General features: G+C 42.9%; 2 protein-coding genes across 5 annotated transcripts in view; one reads left to right on the forward strand and one right to left on the reverse strand.

Annotated features, from left to right (window-relative positions):
- USP48 (ubiquitin specific peptidase 48) overlaps positions 1 to 18,157 on the reverse strand; it is a 98,023-nt gene extending 79,866 nt beyond the window's left edge. For all 4 annotated transcript variants that reach the window (XM_021684103.1, XM_044914410.1, XM_044914408.1 and 1 more), the window contains exon 1: positions 17,816 to 18,157. In XM_021684103.1, coding sequence (XP_021539778.1) covers positions 17,816 to 17,949 — 134 coding nt within the window. In that variant the 5' untranslated portion in view covers positions 17,950 to 18,157. The remainder of the gene's footprint in view (positions 1 to 17,815) is intronic.
- Positions 1,774 to 2,428, forward strand: LOC110575312 (guanine nucleotide-binding protein G(I)/G(S)/G(O) subunit gamma-5-like). Its single transcript, XM_044913792.1, has 3 exons — positions 1,774 to 1,811; positions 1,999 to 2,070; positions 2,287 to 2,428. The coding sequence occupies exons 1-3, from the start codon at positions 1,774 to 1,776 to the stop codon at positions 2,426 to 2,428; spliced, it is 252 nt and encodes an 83-aa protein (XP_044769727.1).
- Positions 18,158 to 26,538: the final 8,381 nt, after the last annotated feature.

A 26,538-nucleotide genomic window follows, 5' to 3' on the forward strand; every position in this document is an offset into this window, starting at 1 on the left:
GACTGAGAAATAAGCTCTGGGCAATTACTTGTGAGCAGAATGCATGTAATTCTAAGGCATGCATTTAACTGCTGGCACTGAAACCATCCAGAGGAACTGACAGTGTTTCAAACGGTAGCTATTACCAAGTGGCAGATATCCAAGTGACTAGGAGGAGTCCCCTCACCTCCACTCTTAAAAAAAAAAAAAATTGGGGACCCAAGAGAGATGGATGCAAAAATCCAGACTATACATGAAAGTTTACAGGCAATTTTTACTTAAACAGTTAAAAACTGTAAATGATCCAAATGTCCATTAATAAAATAAACACATTAGGATTAACTCATATCATAGAATACTACTCAGGCCCCCTCCCTCAAAAATAGACTACTACTCAGGCCCCCTCCCTCAAAAAACTACTGATACATGCAACATGGGTGATTCTCAAAAATATGATGTTGAGCAAAAGAATCCAGACACAAAAAAGTAATGGAGCTGAGGAGTCCATTAATACAAAGTTCAAGAACAGACACAACTAATCTATGTAGAAAGAAATCAGAATAGTGATTACCAAAGGGAAATGGGAACTAGGTAGAAGAGAATATGAAGGAACTTTCTGGGATGATGGAAATGTCTATTGATTAGGGTGGTGATTACATATCAAAATTTAGTGAACTCCCGGGGTGCCTGGGTGGCTCAGATGGTTAAGCGTCTGCCTTCGGCTCAGGTCATGATCCCAGAGTCCTGGGATCAAGCCCCGCATCAGGCTCCTGGCTCAGCGGGGAGCCTGCTTCTCCCTCTCCCTCTGCCTCTCCCCCTGCTCACGCGCTCTCTCTCTCTATCTCTGTGTCTCAAATAAATAAGCTAAATCTTAAAAAAAAACTTAGTGAACTCCCTTCACAAAAGCTAACTCAAAATGGATCACAGACCTAAATATAAAACAACACAAAACAATAAAACTCCTCAAAGATAACTTAGGAGAAAAATCTAGATGACCTTGGGTTTGGTGATGACTTTTTGGATACATCACCACTACATGATCCATGAAAATAAGAACTGATAAGCTGGACTTCATTAAAATTAAAATTTCTGCAATTAAAGACACTGTCAAGAGAATATAAAGACAAGCCTCAGACTTGGAGAATAATGTGCAAAAGACACCTGATAAAGGACTGTTATTCAAAATATACAAAGAAATCTTAAAACTCAAAAATAAGGGCGCCTGGGGGCGCCTGGGTGGCTCAGTTGGTTGAGCGACTGCCTTCGGCTCAGGTCATGATCCTGGAGTCCCGAGATCGAGTCCCACATCGGGCTCCCTGCTCAGCGGGGGGTCTGCTTCCCCCTCTGCCCTCTTCCCTCTCGTGCTCTCTGTCTCTCATTCTCTCTCTCTCAAATAAATAAATAAAATCTTTTATAAAAAAAAAAAAAAAAAAAAAAAAAAAATAAGGGCGCCTGGGTGGCTCAGTTGGTTGAGCAACTGCCTTCGGTCATGATCCCAGAGTTCCAGGATCGAGTCCCGCATCGGGCTCCCTGCTCGGCGGGGAGTCTGCTTCTCCCTCTGACCCTTCCCCTCTCATGCTCTCTGTCTCCCATTCTCTCTCTCAGATAAATAAATAAAATCTTTAAAAAAAAAACAACTCAAAAATAAAAACAACCTCATTTCAAAAAATGGGCCAAAGACCTTAACAGACACAGCACCAAAGACATAAGCATATGAAAAGATGCTCCCTGTCATATGTCAGCAGGGAAATGCACATTAAAACACCAATGCAATTCCACCACACACTTACTACAATGGCCCAAACCCAGAACTCTGATCATACCCAATGCTGGTGAGGAGGTGATCAACAGGAATTCTCATCGCTGGTAGGAATGCAAAATGATACAGCCACTTCGCAAGACTGGTGTTTTGTTCCGTTTTACAAAATTAAACATACTCTTGGCTGCCCCACCGTCTGGCCCCGCCGACCCACGACCCTACTGATGCACACACGGATGAACCTGCCCCACTCCTGGGAGCACCGTATCTGGTTCCTCCAGCACCACCACTATGAAGAAAGTGGTTCAAAAGCTCCGGCTGGGGGCGCCTGGGTGGCTCAGTTGGTTAGGCGACTGCCTTCGGCTCAGGTCATGATCCTGGAGTCCCGGGATCGAGTCCCGCATCGGGCTCCCTGCTCAGCGGGGAGTCTGCTTCTCCCTCTGACCCTCCTCCCTCTCATGCTCTATCTCATTCTCTCTCTCAAATAAATAAATAAAATCTTTAAAAAAAAAAAAAAAAAAAGCTCCGGCTGGAAGCCTTCCAACCAGGCTCAACCGCATGAAGGTTTCCCAGGCAGCTGCAGATGTGAAACAATTCTGTCTGCAGAATGCCCAACACAACACCCTACTACCTGGTGTGTCTTCAAGTACGAATCCCTTCAGACCCCAGAACATCTGTTGCTTTTTGTAATAAAATAAATCTTTGGATGGTTTTATAAACCACTTTTCATGAACCAGTGAATATTCAAAGGAGAACTAAATCTGAAGTCTGTACAAAAGCTTATTCCTAGGGGCTCCTGGGTGGCTCAGTCAGTTAAGGGTGTGCCTTTGGAACAGGTCATGATCCCAGGGTTCTGGGAGGCTCCCTACTCAACAGGGAACCTGCTTCTCCCTCTCTTTCTGCCTCTCCCCCTGCTTGTGCTCTCTCACCCTCGCTCTCTCTCAAATAATAAAATAGTTTTAAAAAATTATTTTAAAAAGCTAATCCTTATAACACATGCCATATATACAAACTTCTACTTTTGTCAGTCCTTAACTTCTACGTCTCTGAATGTTCATAAATTTCTACTTCACAAGGGTAATTATTTTATATACATGGCAGCATCATACAATAAAATACTTTGTGTAAAAAAATATTAAACAGGGGCGCCTGGGTGGCTCAGTTGGTTAAGCGACTGCCTTCGGCTCAGGTCATGATCCCAGGGTCCTGGGATCGAGTCCCGCATCAGGCTCCCTGCTCTGCGGGAAGCCTGCTTCTCCCTCTCTCACTCCCCCTGCTTGTGTTCCCTCTCTCGCTGTGTCTCTCTCTGTCAAATAAATAAATTTAAAAAAAAAATAAAAAAAAAATAAAAAAATATTAAACATACTCTTATGCCATACAATACAACAATCATGCTCATTGTGCTCCTAGGTATGTATCTAAAGGGGTGGAAAAAATGTCCACACAAAAGCCTGCATGCAAATATTTACAAAGCAGCTCTACACTTAATTGCCAAAACTCTGATATAACTAAGAAATCCTTAAGTAGGTGATAAATAGGTGATAGAGAATAAGTAGGTGATAAAGAACTAATAAACTATAGTACAGCCAATGACATATTATATAGCACTAAAAAGAAATGAGCTATCAAGTCATGAAAAAAAAAGCTTAACTGCATACAACTAATTCAAAGAAGCCAGTGTGAAATGACTATGTACTATTTCTAACTGTATTACATTTTGGAAAATGCAAAACTATGGAGAGAGTAAAAAGTATAGTTGGGGGATGTCAGGAAGGAGGGAAGGATGAATAGGCAGGGCAGAGGACTTTTCACCAGTGAAACTATTCCATGCTACTATATTAGTGGATGTATGTCATTATCCATTTGTCCAAACCCACAGAATGTACACACACACCACCAAGAAGAGCAAACCCTAATGTAAACTAGACACTGTGTTGGTTACTGGAAGGGGGGGGGGGAACGGGTTAGGTTAAATAGGTGATGGGGATTACTGAGTGCATTTATTTCACTATACTGTACACCTGAAACTAATATTACACTGTATGTTAACTAACTAGAATTAAAAAAACAAAAAACTAATATCCAGCAGGAAAGAATGGAATACTACCAAATGCCACTTTTTCCCCCAGTACTAAAAAATGAAACAAAACTGGGGCGCCGGGCTGGTCAGTGGGTAGGCCATGTGGCTCTTGAGCTTGGGGTTGTGAGTTTGAGCGCCAAATTGGGCGGGGCGGGGGGGGGGGTTGGCGAGAAAGAAAGGAAGAAAGAAAAAACCAACCTAAACTTAAAAAACAAAACCACAGACATTGGGTGATAATGAGGTGTGAACGGAGGTTCAAAGGCACTCCTCTGGGAGTGCCTGGGTGGGTTGAGTGTCGAACTCAGCGGGGAGTCTGCTTGAGATTCTCTCCCCCTCTGCCGCTCTCCCCAACAGCGATCTGGTGGGCTCTCTCTCCCTCTCTCTAAAATAAATAAATAATCTAAAAAAAAAAAAGAAACAAACAAGGGGCACCTGGGTAGCTCAGTCATTAAGCGTCTGCCTTTGGCTCAGGTCATGATCCCAGGGTCCTGGGATCGAGCCCCACATCGGGCTCCCTGCTTCTCCCTCTCCCATTCCCCCTGCTTGTGTTCCCTCTCTCGCTGTGTCTCTGTCAAATAAATACAATCTTAAAACACACACACACACACACACATAAATGTAACCTTCTGGTGGGGAACACTGATAGTGGGGGAGACTAGGCATGTGCAGGGGCAGGAGGTACACAGGAAGTCTCTATACTTCTACTCAATTTTGCTGTGACCCTAAAATTTCTAAGAAATAAAGCCTAGGGGGCACCTGGCTGGCTCAGTCGGTAGAGCATGTGACTCTTGATCTTGGGGTCGGGAGTTCAAGCCCCACACTGGGCAAGGAGCCTACTTAAAAACAAAAACAAAAAAGCAGACGCCCCTAAATACAAAATACAACAATAAAATAAAGTCTACTGAAAAAATCTGAATGAACAGGAACATTTCCACGTACATACTTTTACCTCAATTTTGCTTAAAGCTTTTGACTTCTTAAAAAAAACCTAGGAAGCTTTTATTTACTGATATAGAAATCTCTAAAGGTATAGAACTGTGTATGCGGTATGCTACATTGTGTAGAAAGGGAAGGAGTAAGAAAATGTCTGTTTGCTTTTATGTACACAAACACTGAAATAATCTGAAAGTAATGAAGGTTGTTCCTTACAGAGGATGTGGAAGAATGGGATGATGCGGGCAGCCATGGGAATGCACATTCTCAATGTATACTTTCTAAAAATCATTTTCCTAACAAAAATATGCAAATAAAAATGAAAATCATTTTCCTATTTAAACTATATGACTATCAACTATTCACATAAAATTATTTTACTTTAAATTTTTATTGAAGAAGAAATTTGTTTACTTAAATTACTAAAGCACTTATTTTCCTGATGCAGTGAGAGAAACAAGATAATCTGAACTCTAGGTTCTAATGACTGAAAACTAGTGTCTTTGTTCATGGTATTATTGTATCAAGGTCTCAGGTATTAGACATGCAAGATATAAGCAAAAATAAAAACAAAACAGCCAAAAAAACAAGTCCCTTGGCATGTATGTCCCTCTTCTAGGATTTCTCTGACATAAATATAGAAGTCTTAGGCAAAAAAAGTTTGAGCAGCAACAGACAAAGTCAGTAAAATTCAACACCAACTTTATGTTAAATATCATGGATGGAAGCCGTCCTAAAGCACTGACAATCCTTTACATAGTTTATTGGATATAAAAAAAATTATATATTTTTTAAGTTTCAGAATTCAATCAACCTTTGAGGCTCTGCCACCTAGTAAAAGTGAAATATCTTCCTTTTTCCAGACCTCAAAAGTTATGCCCCACTAAATTGGGATTAAAAAACTACACCCTATAAAAATGATCATATACCAAATACTCTTGTAAATAGCATATTAAATCAGTTGGCCTGAAATTCAAACTTCTATTAGAGAAAGGGATTAGCCAAGCAAAAGGGATTTAAAAAGTGAGCAAACTCAGAAATACTATGAATCTACTTTCTAATAGGATATCCCCCAAATTGGTATTAAAGGAAAAATGCTGGGAGGTAGGACAGAGGTGCTAACTGGAAAGTCAAAAGTCTTTCCCTATGTGGATAGGCTTATTTAACCATTAAAATTTGGAAAAATTTTTCCCCCTCCTACAGTGGAACCTAGTTCTCCAAGGAGGATGATTTGAAACATTTCTCAGGCTTTATACAATCTAGGAAATAATGGCTTCACGTTTGAAAATAGACCTTCCAGGGGCGCCTGGGTGGCTCAGTCGTTAAGCGTCTGCCTTCGGCTCAGGTCATGATCCCAGGGTCCTGGGACCGAGCCCCGCATCGGGCTCCCTGCTCCGCAGGAGGCCTGCTTCTCCCTCTCCCACTCCCCCTGCTTGTGTTCCCTCTCTGGCTGTCCTTCTCTCTGTCAAATAAATAAAACCTTTAAAAAAAAAAAAAAGAAAAGAGACCTTCCAACTTCACTGATAAAAGATATCATTTTGATATCAAAAGATATCATTTATGGGGCGCCTGGGTGGCTCAGTTGTTAGTTAAGCATCTGCCCTCGGCTCAGGTCATGATCCCAGGGTGCTGGGATCGAGCCCCGCATCGGGCTCCCTGCTCAGTGGAAAGCCTGCTTCTCCCTCTCCCACTCCCCCTGCCTGTGTTCCCTCTCTCGCTGTGCCTCTCTCTGTCAAAAAATAAATAAAATCTTTTAAAAAATATATCATTTAGGGGCGCCTGGGTGGCTCAGTCGTTAAGCGTCTGCCTTCGGCTCAGGTCATGATCCCAGGGTCCTGGGATTGAGCCCCGCATCGGGCTCCCTGCTCCGCAGGAGGCCTGCTTCTCCCTCTCCCACTCCCCCTGCTTGTGTTCCCTCTCTTGCTGTGTATCTCTCTGTCAAATAAATAAATAAAATCTTTAAAAAAAAAATTTCATACTCAATGGCAAGGACACAGAGTGACAGGGATGTTCAGGTACTATACACAGATGGTGGGAAAAATATAAAAACCTTAAGAATGTTCATCCAACTTTGGGGGCACCTGGGTGGCTCAGTTGGTTGGGTGTCCAACTCTTGCTTTCGGCTCAGGTTCTGGTATGTCACGGTCGTGGGATTGAGCCCCACATCAGGCTCTGAGCTTAGCGTGAAACCTGCTTCAGATTCTCTCTTCCTCCCACTCATCTATGCTCTCTCTCAAATAAATAAAATCTTAAAAAAAATGTTCATGTAACTTTTACAATCTTTATTCTAAGAAAATAAAGTAGACACTTATACGGATGCTCAGAAAGAGCGTAACAAAAAAGAGCTTAAGAAAAGGAGCGGGGGAGAAAAAGGGAGGCAGGCAAATGCCCAACAGGAAAACAGTTAAATCTGGGGCATGTAAAATGGAATATATGCATTGATTAGAAATTCGTACTTTTATAAACTCTGTAATGCCCTGGGGACACATTCTTAGTATTAAGTTAAAAAGTACCTTTTCAAGGGCGCCTGGGTGGCTCAGTTGGTTAAGCGACTGCCTTCGGCTCAGGTCATGATCCTGGAGTCCCGGGATCGAGACCCACATTGGGCTCCCTACTCACCAGGGAGTCTGCTTCTCCCTCTGACCCTCTTCCCTCTCATGCTCTCTGTCTCTCATTCTCTCTCTCGCAAATAAATAAAATCTTAAAAAAAAAAAGTACCTTTTCAAAATGCACATAACAGGGGCACCTGGGTGGCTCAGTCGTTGAGCGTCTTCCTTCAGCTCAGGTCATGACCCCAGGGTCCTGGGATCAGGCCCGCATCGGGCTCCCTGCTCTGCGGGGAGTCTGCTTCTCCCTCTCCCACTCCCCCTACTTGTGTTCCCTCTCTCGCTGTCTCTCTCTGTGTCAAATATATAAAATCTTTAAAAAAAATGCACTTAACAACATGATGGCATTGTTCTTACGTATATGCAGAAAAATCAAAAGGAATTATATGAAAATACTACAATCTTGTTCTCTGGGTGGTGGCTTTTATTTGAGATGAGTTCAAGTCAGCAGTGAGCTCAGACTCCTTAGAAGCCCAATGTAACTACATTTCATTTTAGCTTATCCGTACTTCTCAAATTGGAGTGCACATCAGTGGATGTATAATAAAGCCACAAGAAAAGCATCCTGTGCCATCCTGGACTCTAAATTTCAATTAGTTTTACCAAAAAAAGGTTAAAGGAATTTTTTTTAATATTACACAGAAAACAAAAGAATTTTAGAACAAATGAGTTTTTTCTTCTATTCCATTTCTTTGTTAAGACTGTCCAAAATGTAAGAATAACTTTTTCTTAATAATTAGGTCTTTACCTTGGAAGCCAAGAGAAGTATGAGGTACAGAGGATTCTCAAAAGAAAAGTCTCATTTGGTTAATTTTTATTTTTTTCCCTATGTACGTCCTTCCCCTTCCCTTGGAATCACTACTTTTTCTATCATCAAAGATCTTTACCACTAGCAGTCCAACACTCTTCTACATTGCTAAGGTCACAGAGAACAGGAAACCCTTAAATTCTTCCAGGCCCTTACTTCCCAAATGACAAGAATAAAATAAAGGTAATCAATTCCAGGTGGACTGTAGATCTCATTTTGAAAAACAATACAGCTTTGTAGAGGATAATATCTGTAGGACCTGGGGGAAGGTGAAGATTTCTTACACAGAACACATGCAAAAAGCAACAACTATTAAGAAAAATATTGATAAATTGGACTAAACTGAAATTAGTACTTCTGTTCATCAAAAGATGCTATTAAGAGAATAAGGTGGGGCACCCGGTTGGCTCAGTCAGTAGAGCACGACTTTTGATCAGGGTTCTAAGCTGAGCCCCATGTTGGGTGTAGAGATTACTTAAAAATAAAATCTTTAGGGGCGCCTGGGTGGCTCAGTTGGTTAAGCAACTGCCTTCAGCTCAGGTCATGATCCTGGAGTCCCAGGATCGAGTCCCGCATCGGGCTCCCTGCTCAGCGAAGAGCCTGCTTCTCCCTCTGACCCTCCCCCCTCTCATGTACTCTCTCATTCTCGCTCTCTCAAATAAATAAATAAAATCTTTAAAAAAATAAAATAAAATCTTTAAAAAATAAATTTAAAAAAATTTCAATGAGGGGCGCGCCTGGGTGGCTCAGTTGTTAAGCGTCTGTCTTCAGCTCAGGTCATGATCCCAGGGTCCTGGGATTGAGGCCTGCTCCTCCCTCTCCCACTCGCCCTGCTTGTGTTCCCTCTCTCGCCGTCTATCAAATAAATACATAAAATCTTAAAAAAAAATTTTTTTTAATTTAAAAAAAATTTCAACGAGGCTTAAAAAAATTCAACTAAGTATCTCACTGGAGGATATGTAAATACTTGAATATAAAAAGGTCAATTTCATTGGTCTTTTAAGAAATGCAAATTAAAACCACAATGAGATACCACAACACATCCATCATAATGGCTAAAATTAAACTGATTATGGTGAGGATATGTAAAAATGAACTCTCACATAGTACTCAGGAGAGTCGAATGTGATATAATCATTTTGGAAAACAGTCCAGCATTATCTAATAAGCTAAATGAACATTTATGACCCAGCAAGTCCTCTTTTATCAAAAATGTGTATATATGGGAAAAAATTTATATATATGGTACCAAGAGATACGTACAAGCATGTTCACTGCAGCTTTATTCCTAACAGCCAAATACTGGAAAAATTCCAAATGACTATTACCAGCAGAAAGGATCAAGTATACTGTAACACAATGAAATACTGCACAGCAGTAAAAATGAACACACTACTGCTACCCACAATGTGGACAAATCACCTAATCCTGAGCAAAAGAAACCAGACACAGGATGAACTACAATGTATAATTAATTGTATCCAAAGTTCCATATAGGCAAAATAATCTGTGGTGTCTAAAGTAAGGGTAGTGGTTACTTTTGAGGAAGATGTTAATGACCAGTAAGAGGCAGTAAATGAAAGATGGGTGTGTTCTGGATGCTTAACCAACTGAACCACCCAGGCGCCCCGGTGTGTTCTGGATGCTAGCAACATTTTAATCTTGGTGATAGATACATAGATATGTTCCCCTTGTGATAATTTACTGTGTGTAATGTTATGATTTGTATACTTTTCTGTATGTAAAAAAATACATTTTATTATTTTTTTTAAAGATTTTATTTATTTGAGAGAGAAAGAGAGAGAGCATGAGTTGGGGGAGGGTCAGAGGGAGAAGCCGATTCCCTGCTGAGCAGGGAGCCCCATGCGGGACTTGATCCTGGGAATCTAGGATCATGACCTGAGCCGAAGGCAGTCGCTTAACCAACTGATCCACGCAGGCAGGCATTTTTTTTTTTTTTAAGATTTTATTTATGAAAAAATTAAATTTTAATTAAATAAGAACACTAGAAAAATTCTAAGAGGAATTAAGAAGGGTCTTACCTTATCAGATATTCTAAAAATATTAATTGGAACTGTGATCGTAATAGAGATAATGAGTCACATTAATAAGAGAAATAAAAAAAATAAAAATAGAAATAAACCCAAGTAGGGCGCCTGGGTGGCTCAGTCGGTTAAGCGGCTGCCTTCGGCTCAGGTCATGATCCCAGCGTCCTGGGATCGAGTCCCGCATCGGGCTCCCCGCTCTGCAGAGAGCCTGCTTCTCCCTCTCCCTCTGCCTACTTGTGTTCTCTCTCTCTCTCTCTCTGTCAAATAAATAAATAAAATCTTTAAAAATAAAATAAATAAATAAATAAATAAAAAGAAATAAACCCCAGTACATATAATTTGTCATATAATAAATGTGACCTTTTTAACTAGTGAGGGAAGACTAGATTATTCAATAAATGGTTTAAAAAACCTGAGTAGCCATTTGGTTAAAAAGTAAAATAAAGCTGGATCCCAATCTCACTCCCTAAATCAAACTAGACTGTAAAGGACAAAGACTGAATACGTAAAATGAAACCATCAATACTAAAAACATGAGTGTATATTTCTATAATCTTGGAAACTGGAAATTCAGAAACCATAAAGAAAAACATTGATAAATTTGACCACATATAAGTGAGTTTTAATGTACCAAAAGGAAAAAAACAAAAACAAAAAAAAATGAGGAAAAAGGATCTTCAGCAGAAATATTCAATAAGCTCTTGAAAATCAGAAAATGGTCACCAATCCAGGACACACAATTCACAGGAGAAATACAAATGGCCAACATATATAAACAGATGCTCAATGCCACTAACAACAACAACAAAAAAAGGGCATATGAAAATAACATGCTATCTTTCACTATTAAAGTTGATGTTTGAAATAAGAATGCCTAGGGTGGGAAACAGGTTGAGTATAGAATGCAGTGTTTACAGTATGGCCTTTTACCACCTATCAAAATTTTAAATGGTCATCGTGCCCTTTTTCTTTCTCATCTTGCAACCTAAGTGAAACATTCACTCAACCAAGATACATATGTTCACAGAAACACTATCTGTATAGTATCAAAAACTGAGACCCCAGAAGTCCATCAACAGGGAACTGGTTAAATTATAACACATCAACCTCTACACAATGAAATATTACATACCTATTAAAAAGAATAAGGTAAATTTTCTAGATGCACTAATATGGAAAAAAGTGTATTATCAAATAAAAACAAATTGCAGAAAGTATGCAGTGTGACATTTCTCCCCTTTTTTTCTAAAATAACAATTACATTGATTATATTCTGCCTTTTCTGTAAAATGTATGGCACACGAAGGAACTTCATCTTCTGGGGCTTTATCCCAGAGCCACTGAAGAATACTACACCAAACACATAGTAGGTGCCAAAATTATTTGTTGATTAAATGAATGAATGTTTACTCCAGTAAGATATACAACAGGTACTCAAATATTTGAATTTAAAAGACATACAGAAAGAAAAAAACAATATACAGTTTTAACAATGGTTAGTTAGCCTGAGATTAAGGAGGGGCTTTGACTTTGCACAAAAATTAAGAACTAAGTATTCTGAATGTTAAAATGTTAGACAGCAGAAAAATACGTAACCATAAACAAGGATAGATAAGGACCCAAGTGTCATGGAACATAAAACACCTATTTAAACCAATTAAGATGAATAAAATTGGCAATTTTTAGATTAAAGTTGTGTTAAGTAATAAAAGAACAGGCGATAAGAATAAAAGAAGTGATCGATCATCAGTCAACAACTGTTAAAGCTGGGTAAGGGGGGGATTCATGGTACCATCCTCTCTGCTTACTATGTATGTTTAAAATTTGCATTAAGGGGCACCTGGGTGGCTCAATCATTTGAGCTAATGACTCTTGGTTTTTGGCTCACGTCGTGATCTCAGGGTTGTGGGCTGGAGACTGGCCCCCGGAAGCCGGGGGTGAGGGTGCGGGGGAGTGTCAGGTTCTGCTGGGGGGAGGAGGGGGAGTCCGCTGGAGGTTCTCCCTCTACCTCTGCCCCTCCCCTTGCACACAGGCACACTCTCTCTCAAATAAATCTGAAAAATTTTATAAAATTTGCATTAAGTTTTTTTTTTTTAATTAAAAAGCAGGTCCCCTAACTTGCCCTGAGGGTCAGGCTCAAGGGACCAATACTGCTAAAGTGAGGAAACATGAAACAGCTGAGAAAGGCATTGCCACTGAACATCATCAATGAAGAACAGCTGGATGAAGGAAGCTTCAGAGTGAGGCCTCGCAGCCCTCACAAGGGTTTTGGACTAGAGCTATGAGAAGTCAACTAGCATGATACTGACTTTCTAGAATGTGTTACATTTCTGTGACACTTTAATTTTTTAAGTTATTGGTACTGTTTCTCTAATGACAACAAAAGAGACATCGTACTCCCAAGTCCAGACCGAAATTTTCATATCAAAATTTTAACTATCACAAAAAGAAACAAATTAACATATGAGACCTATCAGATCAAAAAGTGTGATTAAGGGGCACCTGGGTGGCTCAGTCAGTTAAGATTTTGACTCAATTTTGGCTCAGGTCATGATCCCAGGGTCCTGGGCTTCAGTCCTGCATCAGGCTCCCTGCTCAGCGGGGAGCCTGCTTCTCCCTCTCCCTCTGCCTGCCACTCCCCCTGCTTGTGCTCCCTCACGCACGCTCTCTCTGATAAATAAAATCTTTAAAAATATATATATATATAAAGATTTACAAATAAAATCTTTTAAAAAATTCTCGCTCCCTATGCCTCTCCCCTCCCCCATATTGTGTTGGCAATGGTATGAGGAAACAAGACATTCTTACACAGTAGGATTGTAAACTGGAACCATCATTCTGGTGGGTAATTTAGCAATATGGATCAAAATGAAAAATGCACATCTCCTTCCCAACCAATTTACTCCAAGGAACTTAACTATTACCCTTGTTGTTAGCAACAACTCTGCTTTTAAGAATTAAGATTATACATAATACTTGCAGAACTCTGTAGGTATAGGTACAGGTTGCTTTCACCATGACTTTACCGAGCAGTTTCAGAAATGTAAATAGTCTTGATTCATTTACTCTTTGAGAAGAACTAAACACCTCTTCAGCTCCAGAATCTCATAACAATTGTGTATGTAAAGTATAAAAAAGTATATTGATAAAAATTGCTTGGACCTCAGATTATGCATGGTCTCAAAAGCACAAGCAACCAAAAACAAAAACAAACCAAAAAAAAACCCACACCACAAAAAACAATTAAAAGTTTGGACTACATAAAATTAAAACCTTTTCTACTACAAACAGTACCATCAAAAATATGAAAACACAGGGTGCCTGGGTGGCTCAGTCGTTGAGTGTCTGCCTTCGGCTCAGGTCGTGATCCCAGGGCCCTGGGATCGAGCCCCGCATCGGGCTCCCTGCTCGGCGGGAAGCCTGCTTCTCCCTCTCCCACTCCCCCTGCTTGTGTTCCCTCTCTCGCTGTGTCTATCGCTGTCAAATAAATAAAATCTTTAAAAAAAAAAATACGAAAACACGACCCATAGAAATGAGAATATTTACAAATATAAGGAATTTGTATCCAACACATAAATAACTCTTACAACTCAATAATACAAAAACCACCCTATTTTAAAACGGGCAAAGGACTTTAACAGACATTTCTCCAAAAATACACGGGAGGCCAAGAAGCACCTGAAAGATGCTGAACTTTATAGTCAGCAGGGAAATGCAAATCAAGACCACAATGAGAGGGCGTCTGGGTGGCTCAGTTGGTTAAGCAACTGCCTTCGGCTCAGGTCATGGTCCTGGAGTCCCTGGATCGAGTCCCGCATCGGGCTCCCTGCTCAGCGGGGAGTCTGCTTCTCCCTCTGACCCTTCCCCCTCTCATGTGCTCTCTCTCATTCTCTCTCTCTCAAATAAATAAATAAAATCTTTAAAAAAAAAAAAGACCACAATGAGATACCACTTACACCCACTAGCATGGCTTTAAGAAAAAAGAAACAAGAGCAAGGATGGGGAGAAATTGGAATCTTCATACACTGTATGTAAAACAGCACAGTCACTTTGGAAAATAATCTGTCAGTTCCTCAAAATGTTAAACATAGTTTTATGACCCAGCAATTCCACTCCTACAGATATACCCAAGATAAATGAATATATTCACACAGAAACCCCTACACAAATATTCTTGGCTGCATTATTCATAGTAGCCAAAAAGTGGAAACAATCCAAATGTCCATCAACTGATGAATTGATATACAAATGTGGAAACTACATACATAAAACGGAATATTTGGCAATTTAAAAAAAATGAGAAACAGCCAACACACAAAAAGATGTTCAATTCATTAGTCATTAGGAAAATGCAAACCAAAAACACAATTAGATGCCACTTCAAATTGACTGGGAGGGGGCGCCTGGGTGGCTCAGTTATTAAGTGTCTGCCTTCAGCTCAGGTCATGATCCCAGGATCCTGGGATCGAGCCCCGCGTCAGACTCCCTGCTCAGTGGGAAGCCTGCTTCTCCCTCTCCCACTCCCCCTGCTTGTGTTCCCTCTCTCACTCTCTCTGTCAAATAAATAAATAAAATCTTAAAAAAAAAAAAAGATTTTATTTATTTATTTGACAGAGACAGTGAGAGAGGGAACACAAGCAGGGGGAGTGGGAGAGGGAGAAGCAGACTCCCCGCCGAGCAGGGAGCCCGACGCGGGACTCGATCCTGGGACTCCAGGACCATGACCTGAGCCGAAGGCAGTCGCCCAACCAACTGAGCCACCCAGGCGCCCCAATAAATAAAATCTTAAAAAAAAAAAAATTCACTGGGATGACAAACAGAAAGTAGCATGTGCTGGCAAGGATGGAGAGAAACTGAAACCCTCATGCGTTCCTGGTGGGAATGTAAAATGAACAGCACAGCAGCTGTAGAAAGCAGTGTGGCAGTTGCTCAGTTAAACATAATTACCATGACCCAGCAATTTCACTCCAGGTAGACACCCGAAAGAACTGAAAACACGTATTCTAACAAAAACTTGTAGCCAACTGTTCACAGCAGCCCAATAGCCAGAAAGTGGATATAACAAAAATGCTCATCAAGTTAACTATGTGAGGTGACAGATGTGTTTAACTACCTTGATCTTGGGGTGGTTCAGTCGGTTAAGCATCTGCCTTTGGTTCAGGTCACGATCTCAGGGTCCTGGGATGGAGCCCCGTATCGGGCTCCCTACTGAGGGGTGAGCCTGCTTCTCTCTCTCCCTCTGCCTGCCATTCCCCCTGCTTGTGCTCTCTCCCTCCCTCCCCTCTGTCAAACAAACAAACAAAATCTTAAAAAAAAAAAACAACTATCTTGATCTTAGCACTCATTGCACCACGTGTATATCAAATCACCATGTTGTACACTTTAAATATAGGCAATTCTGTTTGCCGAGTGTTCCTCAGTAAAGTTGGGGGGCAGATTTTTTTTTTTTTTTAAGATTTTATTTATTTGACAGAGAGAGACACAGGGAGAGAGGGAACACAAGCAGGGGGAGTGGGAGAGGGAGAAGCAGGCTTCCCGCGGAGCGGAGAGCCCGACGCGGGGCTCGATCCCAGGACCCCGGGATCATGACCTGAGCCGAAGGCAGACACTTAACGACTGAGCCACCCAGGAGCCCCTGGGGGGCAGATTTTTTAAGTCCATCAACTGATGAGTAGATAAACAAAATATGGTATATATCCAAACACTGGACTATTATTCAGCCACAAAAAGGAATAAACTACTGATCAATGCTACAACATGGAAGACACTGCAAAATATGTTACATGAAAACCAGACAAAAAAGGCTACATATTGTAAGATTCCATTTATGTGAAATATTAATAGAGGAATCCACAGAGACAGAAAGATCAGTGGTTGCTGGGGGTGGCATGAGGGGAAAATGGGAAGTGACTGTTTAAAAGGATATGGAGTCTCTTTTAAGGTGATGGAAAAGCCCTAGAATTAGACAATGGTGACGGGTGTACCACTTATAAAGGTATTTAATGCCACTTAATTGGATACTTTAAAATAAATTTGTTGCATATTTTACACACATTTTAAAATGAAATTAAATACCAACACATGCTAGAATGCAGATGACCCTTGAAAACATTACATTAAGTGAAAAAAATCATAAAAGTCCACCTGTTTTATGATTCTATTTGCATAAAATGTCCAAGATAGGCAAATTAGGAGGCAGAAAGTTGACCAGTGGTTGCTTGGAGCTTGGAGTGGTGGTGTACAGGGGAGGACCGAGTGTCAATCTAACGGCTAAAGAGCGTAGGAGGGGAAGGGGCAAAAAATGTCCTAAAATCAGATAGTGGTGATAGCTGAACAACCCTGTGAATACACGAACAAAAAAACACTGGACAGTACATGTTAAACGAGTGAATCATACGATATGTGACTTTTATTTCGATGCCAGGCGGGAAAAAAAACCCTGCTTGGATACAAACCTTGCAATTGCAACTTTAAACTCTAGGACATTACCCTTACAGCGATCCCAGCCAATTTCTACTCCTTTACTTGTGTTAAAATCAGAACTATAACAAAGTATTTTTTTTTTTTTTTGGTTACTCTTGAATCTAATTATACACAGACTACTGTCATTCCAATACTTACGGTTGGTAGTCGATGTGTCCTCCTTGTGAGCCAGACGCCCAGAGCTTGGAATTATTCGTTTGCTTAAAGCTCTCTAACTTGAATCACTTCTGAAACTCGACTTTAATTCCAAAGCAGGGACCTTGACTTCCATTCCTTCCGGATCCCGCCGCGGAGTGTAAAAACTCCAGAAAGCCTTTACTAAATGCTTGCTAAAGTATGGCTACTGAGCATGCCCGGCTTGGCCAAGTCAATTCAACAACATTCCAGAACAAAAACTATAGTTCCCGCGTTAAAAGGTGGAAAAATAGAAGAGGTAAGAACAATGCCTAAGAATTCGAACTAAAAGGAAAGGCAAGGTTCAAGGGCTAAGCAGAAGTGAAGGACAGAATTTACACAGCTCAAACTTCGTACCTGGTGGCGCAGTCGCAACGACCCCCCCCCCCCCCCCCCCCCCCCCCCCCGCCAAAGGCTAAAACAGATGAACAAGAGACGGGAGGTCAACTGGGGGTGAAGGATACCGATGACGTAGGCTAACTATACGTTTTCCTAAATCTGCCCTATCCAAAACTAATATTAAGATGACCAAGTTTTCACCGTCAACAGTAATAAAAGATACACTGTGATGAAACTCACTTCGACGAAGTTCCCTTTCTACAATGGAAAAAGCCGAGCCGTGGCCAAGATACAACCAACAACGTTTGCTAAGCTCTCAGCTCCTGCCGTCAACCATTTCCACCGCCATCTTCTAGATAAGAACCCAGAACCTTTTCTAAAGGGCTTTCAGCAGCATCACCTCCGTGCAGCGAGCCCGGGATGGCTGCGTTGCTCAGGTCGCCCAGATGCGTTAAGGAGGAAGCCTCCACCTTGCTCCTCTCTGCGCCTGCTAGATGCACACAGCTGGCCGCCGTCCTCTTTCCCCCAACATGACCCCCGGCCCCCAGTCCAGTTTTCCAAGGTCCGAAGCGAGGGGGGGCGCAAGACCCGGTGCGCGGGCCTCACCTGCACACGCCGCGGATGCAGGGCTCCAGCCAGATGCGGTAGGCGGTCTCGATGTGCTCCTGCGACACCTCCTCGGGCCGCACCGTCTCCGCCCAGCGCCAGGCCGCCTTCTCCAGCTGCAGCCGCGGGGCCATGGCCTTGGCCCGAGAAGCGCCTCCCAAGCCGGGCCGTCGCTGCTGCCGCTGCTGCTGCTGCTGCCGCCGCCCAAATGGGCTCCGCCACCTGCCAGCAATGGGGACCAGGCGATTCCTCAGCCAGCTGGCCAGTCAATCACCTGTGCGCGCCACTGCCGCCGCGCCCGCCCGCCCGCGCCCGACCCGCACGACCGGCCGCAAAGCGCCGCCGCCGACACCCGACACCCCCCGCGCCCGCAGACGTTGGAGGTGTACTCCCCGTCGCTGTGGGCGCATGCGCGTTCCCAGCAGCCTTTGCGCCTCCCCGCGCCTCTAGCCCGACTGGCGGAGAAAAGGGAAGCGGCTGTTCGGGATGGTGTTGCCACGTCCTCACCGGCGCTGCTGGGGTAGCAGCGTCTCAGATCCTGGCTAGGCTAGCACCCTGCGTACCACTAGCCTAACAAGTCGGCGCCTCGAGGGCAGAAGGCTGCCTATTCTTGCTTTCTGGTACTTCCCCTTTAACCTTGAGTCACGCGAGAAGCTACTCAACGCACACCATAGGGCCGCTGGACTGCGGGGTAGGACCTGAAACCGGGTCACCAAAAAAAACCACGGTCGGCTCTCTAGGGGATGATTAAACTTGAGCCTGGACCGGTTCCGACTCCTTTCCCGAGCCTTCCTGACGTCACGGGACGTTCTGGGCTTTTCCTGAACTAGAACAGGACTACGTGTCCCGGCGTGCGTTCCTTGCTGTCACTCACTGGATGCTAGGCATGCTGGGATTTGTAGTCCTCGAAGTGGAGGAGGTTTTGGGGGGGAGTGTTCCTGGGTGGGGTTTCCGGGGCTGTGAAGGTCTTCGTTGCAGCTGGCTGACCCTCCTCACTGCTGGAATCTCCTTTTGATGACTTCTTGGTCCTTTCCTGAAGCTCCTCTCGAGTTCCCGGGTTTAGGAACATTACCTTTTTACAAGTCCCGCCCCAGGATATAAAGACTAGCCTCACCAAAATGTTTTTCCAAACTGTTAAGGGCACTGCTAGAGGGAAGGTTTTTGAGGACTTTACATTTGAATGAGAGCCCTCCAGGGTCTAAGCACTGATTTCTGACACAGCAGTTTACCAGCTGGGTAACCTTGGACTTGATGCTTAAAGTGTGCTAGTCATTAGACAAATATTTGCTGAAAACATGACGAAGATAAGACGTGGTCCCCGCCATTGGGGGTGGGTGAGGGGAGAGCGGTAGAAACACAAAGATACCCTTCCCAGCCTTGGAAGGTTTGCAGTACTTGGAAAAAGGCTTACCAGAAGAGGTTAATTCTAAAGGTTTGCAGTACTTGGGAAAAGGCTTACCATAAGAGGTTATTTCTAAGCACATCTTTAAAAGATGAGTAGAACTTAGCCAGGAGAGAAAAAAAGGCAGCATTACAGACTAAGGGAACCGCGAGGAGGAAAGGCACATTAGAAACTTCTTGGTGTGGGGCACCTGGGTGGCTCAGATGGTTAAGCACCTGCCTTTGGCTCAGGTCGTGATTCCAGGGTCCTGGAATCAAGTCCCGCATCGGACTCCTTGCTTAGCGGGGAACCTGCTTCTCCTGCTCCTGCTGCCCCTGCTTGTGCTCGCGCTCTCTGTCAAATAAATAAATAAAATCTTTTCGTTCTTTTGCATGTGGCTCTCTAGTTTTCCCAACACCATTTGTTGAAGAGACTGTCTTTTTTCCATTGGACATTCTTTCCTGCTTTGTCGAAGAATAGTTGACCATAGAGTTGAGGGTCCATTTCTGGGCTCTCTGTTCCGTTCCATTGATCTATGTGTCTGTTTTTGTGCCAGTACCATACTGTCTTGATGATTACAGCTTTGTAATAGAGCTTGAAGTCCGGAATTGTGAGACCACCAGCTTTGCTTTTCTTTTTCAACATTCCTCTGGCTATTCGGGGTCTTTTCTGGTTCTATACAAATTTTAGGATTATTTGTTCCATTACTTTGAAAAAAGTGGGTGGTATTTTGATAGGGATTGCATTAAATGTGTAGATTGCTCTAAGTAGCATTGACATCTTCACAATATTTGTTCTTCCAATCCACGAGCATGGAACGTTTTTTCCATTTCTTTGTGTCTTCCTCAGTTTCTTTCATGAGTATTTTATAGTTTTCTGAGTACAGATTCTTTGCCTCTTTGGTGAGCTTTATTCCTAGGTATCTTATGGTTTTGGGTGCAATTGTAAATGGGATCGACTCCTTAATTTCTCTTTCTTCTGTCTTGTTGGTGTATATAAATGCAACTGATTTCTGTGCATTGATTTTATACCCTGCCACTTTACTGAATTAACAAGTCAGGAAACAACAGATGTTGGCAAGAATGCGGAGAAAGGGGAACCCTCCTACGCTGTTGGTGGGAATGCAAGCTGGTGCAGCCACTCTGGAAGACAGTATGGAGGTTCCTCAAAAAGTTGAAAATAGAGCTACCCTATGACCCGGCAATTGCAGTAGTGGGTATTTACCCCAAAGATACAAGTGTAGTGATCCAAAGGGGTACGTGCACCCCAATGTTTATAGCCACAATGTCCACAATAGCCAAACTATGGAAAGAGCCAAGATGTCCATCAACAGATGAATGGATAAAGATGTGGTGTGGAATATTATGCAGCCATCAAAAAAACCCCACGGAATCTTGCCATTTGCAATGACGTGGTTGGAACTAGAGGGTATTATGCTAAGCGAAATAAGTCAATCAGAGAAAGACATGTATCATATGATCTCACTGATAAGAGGAATTCTTAATCTCAGGAAACAAACTGAGGGTTGCTGGAGTGGTGGGAGGTGGGAGGTATGGGTGGCGGGGTGATAGACTTTGGGGAGGGTATGTGCTATGGTGAGCGCTGTGAATTGTGTAAGACTGATGAATCACAGACCTGTACCTCTGAAACAAATAATACATTATATGTTAAAAAAAAAAAAAGAAAAAAGAAAAAGGAAGAAAATAGTAGGAAGGGAAAAATGAAGGGGGGGAAATTGGAGGGGGAGACGAACCATGAGAGACTATGGACTCTGAGAAACAAACTGAGGGTTCCAGAGGGGAGGGGGTGGGGGGATGGGTTAGCCTGGTGATGGGTATTAAAGAGGGCACGTATTGAATGGAGCACTGGGTGTTATACACAAACAATGAATCATGGAACAGTACATCAAAAACTAATGATGTAATGTATGGTGATTAACATAACATAATAAAATAAAAAATATATATGATCTTAAAAAATAAAAACTTCTTGGTGTGAGAAAAATTCTGAGACAGGGAGAGGTGAGAGGGTAAGCCATGAGAGATTTATCCTTATCTGAGAGATTTATCTTTATCTGAGAGATTCCTTGAGAGGTTTAAAGCTGATAAAGATATAGTGGAGATTTGCATTTTGTATGGCTTCCTCAGTCTGGGTCAAGGTCAAAGGCAGACAAACCTCTTACGAAGTAGGACAGGCCAGAGATAATGAAGGCCTCAACTGGGGAAATGTACTTCTCACCTGGGTGGGGTGTCAAAGCACCTGGCTCTGGGGGTCCCAAACAGACCAGGTGCAGCCACTCACCACTGATAAAATCCAAAGGCAGAGACATGAGTGGTGGTGAAACAAGAAAGGAATTTATCTCAATGAAGCCAACACTGAGGGGACACTGTGGACTAGCATCTCAAAGACTGTCTCCCAAGTGCTGAAAATACATCTAGGTTTATGTAAAGAAAATGTGGGACAAAGGTCAGGTACATTCAGGTGGGCAGTGAAAGTCAGATCAATCATGTGGTCAATCACTCCGGTCTTGCTGGCTCAGGGCAGTCCTTGTTGCTTGAGGGGGTAGTTTTGGCTCACATCAGGGGATGCTTTGCCTGCGGGGTCTTTTCCCTGAGTTAAGAAATAAGCTGGAAAGAAGAACTTAAGTACAGACTGAGGTAAAATGTAGGTAGTCCTATTTCATGATATGACATGAGAAGACAAATTTGAAAGGTATGTAGGACGTGGAATTGCTACAACTTGACGATGTTGGTCTAATCAGTGTCTACTCACCTTTGTGTTACTTGACCTTCTAGTCTGGGTCACAGCCCTTTCCTCGGTGCTTAAAACTACCTTTGACATTGTTTCACTTGGCACACGATGAAATTGTGATATTATTCACCATGCGGTCACTGCTATGTGCAGTTTTCTAACTTGGGTAATTAATAAGAGTTTCTACCTAGTGAGAAAGAACTAAAGAAGCAGCAGCAGGTTTGGAAGGGACATGATGATTTCAATTTTTAATATACAGTAGACCTTTGAACCATGTGCTGTACCTTGACCCCCCGGTGATGTGGAAATTCTGGGTATAACTTTTTGACTCCCCAAAAACTTAACTACTGATAGCCTGCTCTTGACCAGAAGCCTTACTGATAACAATTAACGCATTTTGTATGTTCTATGTATTATAGACTGTATTTTTTTTACTCTATTCTTAAACTAGAGAAAAAATGTTACTAAGAAAATCATAAGGAAGAGAAAAATACATTTACAGTACTGTACTGTATTTATCCAAAAAAGTATAAGTGGACCCACACAGTTCAAGGGTCAGCTGTATTGCATTTTAGGTGTGTTGTCGAAAAATGAAAAATGACCTCCATGATTCAGAACCAAAATAGAACAGGAAGACAGAGTTGGGGATAAAGAGGAATAGCTTTATTGCTTTGCCAGGTAAAGGAGGCCCCACAGCAGGCTATGGCCTTCAAAAACTGCGAGCCCTCCAGGCGCCTGTGTGGCTCAGCAGGTTGAATGTCTGACTTCAAGGTCATGGTGCCGGGGTCCTGGGATCAAGCCCTACGCAGATCCCCATGGCAAGCTCTGAGCTCTGTGGGGAGTCTGCTTGTCCTTCTCCCTCCGCACCTCCCCTCCCTCCCCCGCTCATTTTCTCTCTCTCAAATAAATAAAATCTTAAAAAAAAAGAAATGCAAGCCCCCACCCCCCGGAGGAAGGGGCTGGGGGGTTTTACAGGGAAATACAGGATCTACTTGGGTTTGAAAGGAATTGTGTTGTGCTGCCAGTCTCCTTCATCCTGTCTTCAGGGTGGTAAGGGAGGAGGGGAGGTTTGCGGAAGAGAGGAAAAGGGTTACTTTAAAATTGAGCTTTTTTTTTTTTTTAAGATTTTATTTATTTATTTGACACAGAGAGAGAGCACAAGCATGGGTAGCGGCAGGCAGAGGGAGAGGGAGAAGCAGGCTCCTGGCTGAGCAGGGAGCCGATGCGGGGCTCAATCCCAGGACCCTGGGATCATGACCTGAGCGGAAGGCAGTCGCTTAAACAACTGAGCCACCCAGGCGCCCCAGAATTGAGCTTTGCTGAAGCATTAATGCAGCCATTTTGACTTTTATTCAACTTTATGCTTTTAAGCAGTTTCAGATGCATCAGGGACATGCATGCCAGCACAGCAGACATGAATCTGAGTCTTGCAGGATATATTGTCCTGTGCTATGAGTTTTTCCATCTCTACTGGATGATTCTCATCAGCATTCAAATATGCTGTGATTTCTCCCCAGTTTAACACTCTCTTGACTCCCACATCCCCCTCAAGCTACTGGCCCATTTCTCTGCTCCCTTTTATAGCAAAACTGGAGAGAGTCGTCATACTTTTCTGCAGTTACCCTCTTTCTATCCCTGTCAAGCCCATTCCAAATCAGGCTGCTGCCTCTATCACCCCCAAAACTACTCATATGAAGGTCACACTGTGAAATCCAGTGTAAGCTCACACTTGATTTTGCTTGACCTATTCAAAGCATTTCACCCATTTTTCACTCTCTGCCCTGGAACCTGTCCTTAAGTTGCAAGACATCATGCTTTTCTCATGGTTCACTGGTCATTCTTTTTTAGTGTCCTTTGTTGGTTCGTTCTCTCTAACCTGTAAACTTGAGTGGCAGAGGGTTGTCCTTGGACCTCTCCTCTAATACATTTACTCCCTTGATGATCTGATCTCCTGTGGCTTTAAATACCAGCTGTGGGTTGATGACTGCCAAATTCGTATCTCCAGACTTGACCTTACTCCTAAAATGCCAAATTTATATATCTCCTACTGCTTACTTGGCATCTCCAATATGCAATAGGTCTTCTGCCCTTCACAGGTCCAAAACCTAGCCTTATTCTACTTCCAGTTGCCCCAAAATATCCTTCTAAAACTTTACCATCTCAGCAGATGGCAACTCTATCTTGCCAGAAACTTTAGAGGCAGGTTTAACCTTTCTCTTACATCCCCATCTAGTCCTTTCACAAATCCTGTCAACTGTGCCTTCAAAATATATACAAAATACAACCACTCTGCAGTTGCCATTACTACCCTGGTATCGCAAAAGCTTCCTAACTGGTCTCCAAGTTTCACCCTTGCCTCTTTGTGGTCTGCATGTAAACCAGATGGACATTCCTTGGCTTAAAAACCTCCTAAACTTCCTGCTGCCTCGGAATAAATGACAAAGGCCCTCTCCTCTGCACCTTACTGCCTAGACCTTGTTTCCTACCACTCTCTCTTCCCCCAACTTTGCTCCAACAACACTGCCTTCTTCCTCCCTGTGCACAGCTACCCCAGCAGACTTCCGCCTCAGGACCTTTGCACTTGCTGCTTCCTTTTCCTGGAACTCTCTTCTGCATAGTCACATGGCTTGCTCCTTCACCTAGTAAGTTTTGGGAACAGGGGAAGGACCCTAGAAAGAAGGTCCAGAAGGAACAACTGTTAGATATAAGGAGAATCTGGGGCACCTAGGTGGCTCAGTTGGTTAAGTGTCTGACTCAATTTTGGCTCAGGTCATGATATCAGGGTCTTGAGATTGAGCTCCACATTGGGCTCAGAGCTCAGCACACTTTGCTGGGGATCGTCTCCCTCTGCCCCTCCTTTCACACTTCCTCTCACATGTGCGCTCTCTCTCTAGATAAATCTTTAAAAAAAATAAATAAAAAGAGGTGAAGTTAATTTTAATATATTTAACCCAATATATCCAAAATATGTACATTTCTACATGAAATCAATATTTAAAATATTAATGAAATACATTTTTCACATCTATTTGGAAATCTGGTGTGCATTTTACAGTTGCAACTCATCTTAGTTTAAACTTGCCTCATCCAGGGGCTCATTAGCCACATGTGGGAGTGGCTACTCTAGTGGACAAGCCTAGGACTATACTCTCTTGACTTAAATCATTTTTTTTAAAAGATTTATTTATTTTAGAGAGAGCACGCATGGCAGGAGGAGGGGGAGAGGGAGAGAGAGAATCTCAAGTAGACTCTCCACTCAGTGGAGAGCTGGACCTGGGGCTTGAGCCCACGACCCATGCGATCTTGACCTGAACTGAAATCACTAGTTAATTGCTTAACCAACTGTGCCACCCAGGCACCCCGATTTAACTCATCTTCTATTTACTCTTCAACCAACTCCTATCTGGCCTATGTCCTTACCACTCCTCTACCACTGCTTTTATCAAGGTTAGCATGGCTTCCATGTTACCTAATCCAGAAGTCTTCTCTCAGTCCTCAGCTCGCTGCAGGCACCACTCCTGCCATCTTGAAATGTCCTTCTCTTGGTTTGTGGGCAGTATCTTCTCCTGGTTTTCCACTTCCCTGAGTTGCAGCTCCTTCTCAGTCTTCTTTGCTGCTGCCTCCTCGTCTACCGGTTTCCTAAATGGTAGTGTAAAATAAAAACGTGTTCCCATGGGTCTCCTCTACATGACAGTACTACTTCACTTCTCACACCAGATGTATGGGTTTTCCAAACATCCAGCAATTCTGTGATACCAGCCGGATGTCCTACAGATTTAACCCAATTCTGTCACTATTTACCTGGAGATTGTACCAGATCATACAGGTTAAGGGTTCAGTCCTTCAAGACTGTACACACACACACACACACACACACACACCCCGTTCAGACACCAATTGCAAATCCAGGTTCTCACCTGTGTTTCTGATCAACTGGCTATAAGTCTGAGGTGCCCATCACCCCCTCCTCAGGTTTGATTGATTTGCTAGAGCAGCTCACAGAACTCAGGAAAACATTCTACCTACTAATTACCAGTTTATTAGAAAAGGATGTAACTTAGGAACAGCCAGAGAGAAGAGGGGCGTAGGACAAGGGATGTAAGAAGGGGCACAGAGCTTCCATACCCTCCCTGGACGCACAATGCTCCCAGCAACTCCACTGTTCACCAGCCCAGAAGTTCTCTGGACCCCACCCTTTTAGGTTTTTATGGAGGTTTCATTACACAACCAGGGTTGATTAAATCATTGGCCATTGATGATTGATCTCTATCTCCACTCCCTAGAGGTGGGGGGATGGGGGTGTGGATGATAATTCCAGCCCTCTAATCATGATTTGTTTGCCTGGCAACCAGTCCCCATTCTTTGGTGAGCCAGGGGCTTTCCAAAGACACCTCATTAACATAAAGTCAGGTGTGATTGGAAGGGGCTTGTTACAAATAACAAAAGACAACTTTATCACTCTAATTACTTAGGAAATTCCAAGGGTTTAGGAACTGTGGGAGGCCTGGAGGAACACCGAACATGTATTTCTTATGAATCACAGCATCACAGCTGAGGTTTTGCGAGCCTTTGTCCTGGGCCCACTTCTCTA

The sequence above is a fragment of the Neomonachus schauinslandi genome, chromosome 4 (genome assembly GCF_002201575.2).
Source record: "Neomonachus schauinslandi chromosome 4, ASM220157v2, whole genome shotgun sequence".
NCBI lineage: Eukaryota > Metazoa > Chordata > Mammalia > Carnivora > Phocidae > Neomonachus > Neomonachus schauinslandi.